Source organism: Cornus florida, unplaced genomic scaffold (genome assembly GCF_030987335.1).
Source record: "Cornus florida cultivar Cherokee Brave unplaced genomic scaffold, ASM3098733v1 CherokeeBrave_3.0.0_Hap2_Chr10, whole genome shotgun sequence".
Taxonomy (NCBI): domain Eukaryota; kingdom Viridiplantae; phylum Streptophyta; class Magnoliopsida; order Cornales; family Cornaceae; genus Cornus; species Cornus florida.
The window spans coordinates 73,075,805-73,085,972 of record NW_026775580.1 but is presented as its reverse complement, the minus strand read 5'-3'; the positions used below and the strand labels follow the sequence as shown (position 1 = coordinate 73,085,972).

Below are 10,168 nucleotides of genomic sequence, written 5' to 3'. Positions count from 1 at the left end.
ATGAATCATTTAAAAAAATCTCTCAATTCAACTAGACCAACCTCTTCAGATTCATATATATATATATATATATATATATATATATATATATATATATTCGTTCAATGAGGTAAGGATGCATGTGTCCAGAATGTTGGAGGCTAATAGGGCTCATTTGCAATCTGGTTTAGAGGAAATGAAGGGTTGGTATTTTTATTTCTCAACTTCAGTGGGTGTTAACAAATTTACTTTTAGTGACTTTTGTTACAAGATCATTTGCTCTCTACAAATATATTTTCAATTGCTACCAATTCATGCTACCCAATTCTAACTTAATCTGCTATCTTTGCATGGTTCTTAGCTTTGCATTTGCTTTTTTTTTTTTAAGGTAAATTTCAATATATATATATATGTGCGTGTGTGTGTGTGTGTGTGTGTGTGTACAAGACTAGGATTTAACACCTTGCAAATATTCATTTTTCTTTGTAGTGTGTGTTGTTAATTGATAACATAATTAAGCACAAACTTTTGATTGGTTTTCTAAATTATTGCCAAAGTTTTTACCATAACTGTGTACTGTACTGCAGTGGACGTTTTAGATAAGCCTGTAACAGACTAACAGCAAAGAATATGTATGTATATATATATTATATATAACTCCTTAATTAGAGAAGCAAACAAAAGAAAGAAAAGCGTCTCAAGGGAGAAGAGAACAAAACAGCTGGCTTAAAAGACAAAAAAGGGTTTGGGGGAGGTACTGTTTTCAACCTTACTTCCTGCCTCGAGAACACGGCAAAGTGATTCACACACCAAATTGCACGCTTGTAAAATAAAAGGACGAAAAGAAGAGAGAAGAAGAATGGGGATGGAACCATTTTCTAGAGGAAGCCTCCATATTAGAAGACTTTGACATGGTCAAGGTCTGCATTTGATTTCCGAGAACCACATGTATAGCTTTCGATTGTGGAAATAAAGACTCAAAGTCAAGGCCACATATATCTTCATCAGAATTATTAAGACTAAATTTATTTCATGTACTACTGTATTAATTCCACACTTGGCCTTCCTCTTCTGATTCACCTCGACCTGTATCATCTTCGTACGTGATGGAGAAAACTTACTCACTTGTTTGTGTTAGAGTTATATTAATGTTGGTGCACTACTACCCTCTCATGGCTTTTAGTACTAGTGCACCAAACATCACCACTGATGAATCAGCTCTTCTTGCCCTCAAATCCCATATCACTAGACACCACCCTCACAACATTTTGACAAAAAACTGGACCACCTCATCAACCTCCTCCCCTTGCGACTGGATTGGTGTCCGTTGCAGCACTCGCCACCACAGAGTTGCAGCCTTAAACCTTTCTTACATGGGCCTAACAGGCACCATCCCTCCACACATAGGAAACCTCTCCTTTCTAACCTTACTCAACATTAGAAACAATAGTTTCTATGGTGGTATCCCTAAAGAGATAGGTCATTTGCGTAGACTAGAATCCATCGATTTCTATTCCAACGACTTTGCTGGAAACTTTCCTAAAGAAATCGGCAACCTTGCTAATCTGAAATATTTGAACATGGGACAGAACTCGCTTTTGACAGGCTCCATACTTGCCACCATCTTTAACATCTCCTCACTGGTAATTATTGGTTTAGAGCATAATAGCCTGTCAGGCGATCTTCCGGTAGATATGTGCTACCGTCTTCCAAAACTCTACTTGCTTGGTCTGTCCTATAACCAGTTCACTGGCCAAATTCCTTCCACTCTACATGAATGCTCCCAACTTCAAATATTGAAATTGGCATATAACAAATTCAGTGGAGCAATACCAAGGGAGATCGGGAACTTAACCATCCTGGAAGAGTTATATCTTGGCGTAAACAACTTGGAAGGTATGATAAATATTTCTGCTTTTTTTGTTTTCCCTTAATTACTAGTAATATCCAGGTGTGTTTGCATATATGTAAGGACTACTTTATCTTATACAGTAACAAAAATTTTCATAGCAGGATAATTTTGGAATTTGTGCTCTGTTAATGATGTATATTAATTAATTAATTAATTACTAGGATGAATAAATACATAACTTCTCTCCAACCGGCTATCCATCAACATTAGAAACAATAGTTTCTATTATGATATCCCTAATTTGTGATTTTCACCCTCAACAACCTTACAGGAAACATTCCTAAAGAAATTGGCAAGCTTGCTAATCTGAAGGTTTTGGACATGGCGTGGAACCAACTTTCGGGCTCCATACCCACCTCCATCTTCAACATCTCATCGCTGGAACGTATTGCACTTGACAATAATAGCCTATCGGGTAATCTTCCAGTGGATATGTGCTACCGTCTTCCAAAACTCCACGACTTTTATTTGTCCAATAACCAGTTCAATGGCCAAATTCCTTCCACTTTATATGAATGCTCGGAACTTCAAAACTTGGGATTGTCATCTAACAAATTCAGTGGAGCAATACCAAGAGAGATTGGGAACTTAACTTTCCTGAAAGACTTAAATCTTCTCAGAAACAACTTGGAAGGTATGATACATTCTGCTTTTGCCCTTCCTTACTTTATCCATGTGTGCTTGCATATATATATATATATATATATATATACACACACACGCAAAATATATGACCTTATCTTATAAAACATCTCTCCCAAAGGGCATTTCTGATTCAGTTTTGGTCTAGTGTATAAAAGCATACGAAGCATGACATAAAACAATGTAGTTAGATTGAAAAAAAAAAAATGGACATGTACGACCAAAATGTTAAAGATTAATAAATTTCATGGCTTCCAGAAAAGTTGAACGATAAATTAAAGTAAGTTACATTTTTTCACTTTGAAAGGCCCATCTCGGATTAAAATGACCCTGAATATATATACAGAGATAAGGATTTTTTAACAGATTCATAAAAGAGCATGAAGCAGTGGAGTCACTCCCTAATTTCAAAATACAGCCTGTTAAAAATAGATTGAACGTACCACCAGTTGTGTGGCATTCATTGCACTCCTTTAGCTTTAAATAAAGTGTACAGATTAGCCGTAGCTTAAGTTTCACATGCTTGTTCGTAAATATCGAGTAGATATTGGGTGCCGCGGGCATACAGGCCAATGAAAATCAATATAACAGTTAGTTAGTTGGAAGCAAGTTTCAAAAATAGGTGGGATATGATGTATTTATATTGATCGGGAACATTAATGACGTAGCATGTCTAGGGATGTGGGTGTTTTTCAACTATAAAAGACCTCTTGCGATAGAACGAATCATTTGCTGGATAGGGCTACTTTGAGGGTGTTCAACCTCAGGGACTGTGGTGGTTTATCAAGTCTAAAATTAATTTCTATTTTAATTTAGAGAAAATTTGTGTTTGTTGTGATTGTACTCAATAACATGAAAAGAAAATAAGCAAAATAAAGTAAACTGAGATCAGAAGGAGAAGTACTTAGGGCTTGAACCTCATACCATGATAAACTGACTCAACCTTAGAGATTTCAATATTTATGTATAACCAGGAATTAAAAGAATTAACATTCAATGCAATTCAATTTTTAAGAAGATAAATCATGAATGTTCGCTAAGAATAACCTATCTTCGGTTGGCACGAATTATCTATCTACCTATTCTAAACTAATTTTGCAAAGTAATTCGTCTGCCCTAAGCATAAACTATCAAAACATTCATTCACAAAAACGATTTAAGCACCATTGCATAATCACTATTCTTAGTGTCATGAGAAGCCCTTAGCCGTCAATCTTAAACAATAAGACTAGTTTGAATTTGATTAACGAAGAATTAATTCTATGACAGGAGATTCATTTATCAAAAACCAATTTTATTTCATTAAAACCCAATTGCTTAGAGGATCTAAGTCAACTGCTCATAATCATGCAATCATTATACATAAATACTGAAAAATCCCAAAGTTGAAGAACAATCAAACCATAACAATCGGATTCGGGTTACATCAATGCCCTAGAGGATTTAGCTACTCATGAAGATAGAGAATATCATATTTGTTGGTGCGGCAAGCATCTTCATGGACTGCAACTCCTCTTCTGAGGATCTTCTTCTTCAATTCTTCAAAGAGAACTCCAAAAACCCTAAAAGCTGCTGCTAGATCTGAAATATTGCAAGAGAGTTTTCTTGTGGCCTTTCACCTTCTTTAATAGAAGCAACTGACTTCTATTCCTTCTTGGATGGGCTTTAGGACTTCTGGGCCGTCTGGGACTTTAAAGGATGGTTTTAGAATTAATCCCGCACTTAAAGAATTTTCCTGAAATGAAAATGCTCGAGCACAAAATCTTGTGCTCGAGCTCTGCAGCTTGTGCTCGAGCATTTTGGAAAATGCTCGAGCATTCATTTTATACTTAGCCTAATTTCTATCAAATATTTTCGAAGCGACTTTTTCTTCAACACTTAGAATATTTCTGACTTTTCTTGAAGTTGTACTCAAGCATTATTTTTTGTGCTCGAGCTTTTTGAACTTGTGCTCGAGCATTTTGAGAAATGCTCGAGCTCTGGCACTTGGAATTTTCAAAGCGTTTTTTCATCTTCCCAGGGGATTTGTGCTCGGGCATTTTGAGAAATGCTCGAGCATAAAATGTAGTGCTCGAGCATTTTTGCCTTAGTCATTTTTCTTTCTTCAGTCCACTTTGTGCTCGAGCACAAATGATTGTGCTTGAGTTCGGCAATTGAACTTCTTCAAAAACCCCTTGATTAACTCCAAACTTGCCTCAGATGGTTTGGTACATCTCCATAAGCTCCGGAAACAATATTTAAGCTCCAAAATTACGATTTTCTCCTGTTCTTTGGGAAATCTCCTACAAAAAGTAAATATACTAAAATAAGTATAAAACTGGATAGAAGTATCACTTAAGGTCTTAACATACGCACACTTAAGGGCTCGAATATGTAATATTCAATGCTTATCATCTAGCGCACTTCGTAAATATTGAAATTAAATCACAACCTTATATTGCTCAAATAAATGATATGATGATGATTCTTGGCTCTAATATGTGTAACACTAGCAGCTTGGCATGGCCATTGGCCTCAAAGTTGCATACTGTGTTGCAAGCCATTTAAATTTATTTTGAAAAAGAGGTTTGATGGTAATTGTGATTTAACTACAAATTTTTTTGTGTGTGATACATTTTTAATTTTTGCAGGTGAAATACCACAAGAAATTGGAAAACTTTGGAATCGGGAGTCTTTAGATTTAAGTTTGAATAACTTAAAAGGAGGACCGATTCTGGAAACAATTTTCAACATGTCGAAACTACGACTCATTGCATTTGTGCAAAATAATCTCTCTGGCAAACTTCCGTCAAATATTAATTTACCCAATCTTGAACAATTATTCCTTGACCTAAATAACCTCAATGGAATTATCCCCCAGTCCATCTCTAATCTGTCCAGACTCATTATGTTGGATCTTTCCGATAACAATTTCGGCCATTCACTTCCCAACTCACTCGGTAAATTGGAACTCCTCGAACTTCTAAACCTCTCAGGGAACAATTTCACCAGCGAATCTCCAGAATTGAGCTTTATTACTGCCTTGACGAATTGCCGACGTTTAAAAAAATTGTGGATAAAAGAAAATCCTCTTAATGGAATCCTTCCGGTTTCCGTTGGGAATTTGTCTACTTCGCTTCAAAGTATCTATGCGAGTTATTGTGAAATTAAGGGCAGAATTCCCAACCATATTGGTAACTTGAGCAATTTGGCTTTCCTCCATCTACAAGCTAATGGCTTCACAGGATTTATTCCAACCACAATGAACAAGTTATCAAGGCTACAAATTTTAGATCTTGCAATTAACAGGATACAAGGGCCCATTCCAAATGATCTCTGCCTCTTACACAACTTGGGATCATTAGATCTGGGTGTAAATGACCTTTTTGGTCCAATTCCAGCTTGTCTAGGGAATGTTACATCTTTAAGAGAACTTTTTCTGGATTCAAACAGATTAACCTCAAAAATACCCACAAATTTGTTCAGCCTTAAAGATATTTTGTATTTGAACTTGTCCTCAAATTCTTTAAATGGCTCAATTCCCTCGGAGATTGGAACTTTAAAGGCTGCAATACTTATAGGTCTATCATTGAATAGCTTTTCAGGTGATATCCCTAGCACAATTGGAGGTCTGCAAACCTTGATCTATCTTTTTTTGGCACATAATAGACTACAAGGACATATTCCTATGTCCTTTGGCAACTTGATCAACTTGGAAAAGTTGGATTTATCTTACAACAATCTCTCAGGTGAAATTCCAAAGTCAATGGAGTCACTCTTGTTTCTTAAGTATTTCAATGCATCTTTCAATAGGCTAAGAGGAGAAATTCCCACCAAAGGACCATTTGTAAACTTCACAAGTCAATCCTTCGTGTCGAATGAAGCACTATGTGGTGTCCCAAAGTTTCAAGTCCCACCATGCCTTTCAAGCTCTCTTCAGAGAACAAGGACAAAACGAGTGCTTCTAGTTATATACATTGTGTTACCAATTGCTTTGATTACTTTGATCTTCTCCTTTGTACTTATAAGAAGCCAAAAAAGAAACAGAACTCCAACTCAAATGGAATTGTTACCCCCGTCTGCAAATGGAAGAATTACATATCAAGAACTTCTGCGTGTTACAGATGGTTTCAGTGATTGCAACTTGCTTGGAACGGGAAGTTTTGGTTCTGTTTACAGAGCAACATTTGCGGATGGGACTATATTGGCAATCAAGGTGTTCAATTTGCAACTAGAAGGTGCACCCATGAGTTTTGACACGGAATGTGAAATGTTGCGCAACATTCGTCATAGAAATCTCACTAAAGTTATCAGCAGTTGCTATAACTTGGATTTCAAAGCCTTGGTACTCCAATACATGCCTAACGGGAGTCTCGAAAAGTGGTTGTATTCTCAAAGGTACTTTTTAGATATCTTGCAGAGATTAAACATAATGATAGATGTGGCTTGTGCATTGGAATATCTTCACCACGGTTATTCAATATCGTTGGTTCATTGTGATTTGAAGCCCAACAATGTCCTGCTTGATGAAGATATGGTTGCACATGTATGTGATTTTGGCATTTCAAAGTTCTTGGGTAAGGGGGATAGTATTGTGCACACAAAGACTCTAGCTACATTGGGATATATTGCACCAGGTAAAGTTTTTTAACTTTAGCTATCATTCAAATTTTATAGTAACAAAATTTTTAACTGCAGTTTCACGTTCCTCGTACATGTTAATTCTCTTGATTAATTTTCATGTTGGATGTAGAGTACGGATTAGAAGGATTAATATCCACAAAATGCGATGTTTACAGTTATGGAATTATGTTAATGGAAACATTCACAAGAACTAAGCCCACTGATGATATGTTTGCTGGAGATTTGAACTTGAAGCTATGGGTGAGTGAGTCGCTACCTAATGCGATAACTCAGGTTATAGATGCCAACTTGATCACACCAGAGGAAGGACAAGTCAGTGCAAAGGTGCAGTGTGTATCATCCATCATGCAATTGGCTCTTAATTGCTGTGCAGAATCACCACAAGAGAGGATGAACATGGAAGAAGCTCTGTCTACACTAAAGAAGATCAAACATAAGTTTCTTGCAAGTTGAGAAAGGCAAGAAATAAGAAGGTATCTGTTTTATGTTACTTAGGTGGAAGAATGCCTATATATATATATATATATTATGTTATGTGCTGATAGCGTGATTTTGTTACTAACAGATTGCATTGATTTGAGAGATGGAACTATTTGTAGCTTCACGATATCGAAACTATTTCTCAAAGTAAGTATGTTCTGTCACCGGTTGAAGCACATACATGTCGGGTCATTTCGATAGAAAAAATATTATATATATATATATATATATATGACTTTGTCTGTCAGACAGTTTGGCTTGAGTGTCCTAGAGATTTTATGGTCATGTACTACTTCAGCTTTGTAATACCCTGTTTTTTTATAGCTAGCTGTGTGCTGCATGTATGATTTCATGGTATATCTACATAATGATTTTTGGTTAATGACTTTCTTATGTTCTACAACAACTACAATCAGAAAAATCTGAAAATAGATTAAATTATTATTACTTGTGTTAGTTGAATCACGTTATGTTTGGTAGTTTTAGGTTACTTCTCAAGTATGAATTATTTTACCACCTCGTGGCTTTATAATTTAAAATCTTCCTCAAATTTCCAAATAAAAAACAAAATGTGATGCCCTAAATTTTATAGAAAAAATTTATTGGTTGCAACTTTAATCATAAAAATGTTGCAATGCATCTCACTAGAAATATGTCCAGTGGATAACTACTTATGGCACAAACTCAAAACCTATCTATGATTTGGCTTCATGACAATCAGGTTATGCCACTACAATATTTATTAAACTCACAGTATGCATTTTGAACTAATTATCAATCAATTTACATCTCTGAGATCATGTTGATGAAAACATTTACAAGAGCCCAAGAATTGTCAACTTGATATGTTCAAACATTCGTTTACTTCAATTTCAAAGTAATATACTAAACAGATCAACGGTGAACCTTTTAATGCTATCGAAAATTGTGTCTTCAAATTGCGCAGAAGAATCAATTGAGAAAGGGTCAAATCTAAAATCAAGAACAAATATATTGATTTAAAACATGTGAAATCTGAAATAACATCGTAGATAGTTTAAAACGGATATATATTTTTGAGGAAGAAAATGTATGGTAGTGTGTGTCCCCCAAAGGCATATACTAAATATTCAAAAATTGTCCAAATTAATTATTGTTATGTGAAACATAAATAAATAAATTCACGTAAGCCTCACTTAAATGTCATTCTGTTTGGTCCTTGTTCAGTGTCAAGTATTTTTTTTTTTTTTTTTGTTATAATTTGCAAGTATACCATACTAGCATAGCTGACACGACACGTTAAAAAGTCAAGAGATAGTGACAAAAGCACTAAAAGACAAAAAGAAAGAAGAACCCATGCACCACCCATGTGCCTGCCTCTAATGTACACAAAAGCCCCTATTTGACAATCTCAAGCAAATAAAGTAAAAACTTCCATGGTCAAAATATTACAATCTTGAGCAGGTCAAACACCCCAGTAAGAGCTTTCTGGTCACCAACCCTCGAGAGCACAAACCTCAAAAGCACAACACAGATTCGAGTACCAAGCTTCGAGATCACAACCTCGAGCGAGATCAAAATATTCATTCTATATATATATATATATACATATATATATATATATATATATATATATTTTTTTTTTTTTTTGAGCGACTTTTCTTATTATAATGAAAACCCTAAAACTTGTGGACATGATTGCAGTTGCACGGAATAAAACTTTATTCGGAGGAATCGACGTGGAATGATTAATCAATTATATTGGAAAGAAGAGGGATGGCATCGTCTTCCCATTTTAATGTTTTCCACCATTCCAGTTGTCCTTCAATCTTCCCCAAATTAGGTGCATTGTTAAATGCCAAAAGAAAATATTTTTAGTTTTGGACAATCGATTAAAATAAAAAATAAAAAATGGAGAAGCCAATGACTTTTGGTAAATAATGGCTTCACGTGTTCAAGCATCCTGTTGTCCTCCACCTCCTCCTCATCAACTGAAATTATCTCCTAAAATTCGTAACAACTCCTAATATCCAATATTTCCATATTAAGGAGTTGTGGAATCAGTTCCCATGACAGGACCTTCATGGTTACGAACAACTCTGCTCAAGTTTATCGCATATGCTCCTTAAACGCCTTATACGCCACAACCTAAGGAGTTCTAAGTTTGAAAAACATCCCTTTGGCAATCCATCTTCATCTACCATATTTTTAATTACTTCTTAAAGAAAATCTTGAAGGTTGAGAAGGGTTTTTAATCGAATGTTTCCTTTTTTAAGCCCAAGCCTTGACTATCAGCTGAGCCATAGCCATTTGTCCCCTGCCAACAAAGAGGCGATCAAAAGGGGACACACTCAAGTAAGACTTTATTGGACTTATTCTTTAACTTTTCATTATAATAGTCATGCTGTTAATTTGGCACTATCTTGCCAGCAGTATAGCAGGTTGAACTTTTGAAGCAACTTTGTATGGCAAGGGAGCCATCCCCGTCATAAAATTGCTCCCACACATCCATAATAATATTGTTCCTAACAGGGCTCAAACAAAAAGGCCTAC

The 10,168-nt window shown here is 35.6% G+C and overlaps 1 protein-coding gene across 2 annotated transcripts; it reads left to right on the top strand.

Moving 5' to 3' along the window:
- Nucleotides 1-997: 997 nt before the first annotated feature.
- LOC132279277 (LRR receptor-like serine/threonine-protein kinase EFR) lies at nucleotides 998-8,018 on the top strand. 2 transcript variants are annotated; one of them, XM_059781207.1, is made up of 5 exons: nucleotides 998-1,875; nucleotides 2,163-2,525; nucleotides 5,164-7,149; nucleotides 7,266-7,629; nucleotides 7,722-8,018. In XM_059781207.1, exons 1-4 carry the CDS (start codon nucleotides 1,086-1,088, stop codon nucleotides 7,607-7,609), a joined length of 3,483 nt encoding a protein of 1,160 aa, XP_059637190.1. In that variant the 5' UTR covers nucleotides 998-1,085; the 3' UTR covers nucleotides 7,610-7,629; nucleotides 7,722-8,018. The 2 variants fall into 2 exon arrangements, with proteins under 2 accessions (XP_059637190.1, XP_059637191.1); XM_059781208.1 differs by lacking the exon at nucleotides 7,722-8,018 and having other exon boundaries at nucleotides 7,312-7,426.
- Nucleotides 8,019-10,168: the final 2,150 nt, after the last annotated feature.

Coding starts and splice junctions, on each gene's coding strand:
- LOC132279277 (XM_059781207.1), top strand. CDS start 1,086: ATGGAGAAAACTTACTCACTTGTTTGTGTTAGAGTTATATTAATGTTG. Junction 2,526..5,163: donor TCTCAGAAACAACTTGGAAG/GTATGATACATT, acceptor TAATTTTTGCAG/GTGAAATACCACAAGAAATT. Junction 7,150..7,265: donor ATTGGGATATATTGCACCAG/GTAAAGTTTTTT, acceptor TGTTGGATGTAG/AGTACGGATTAGAAGGATTA.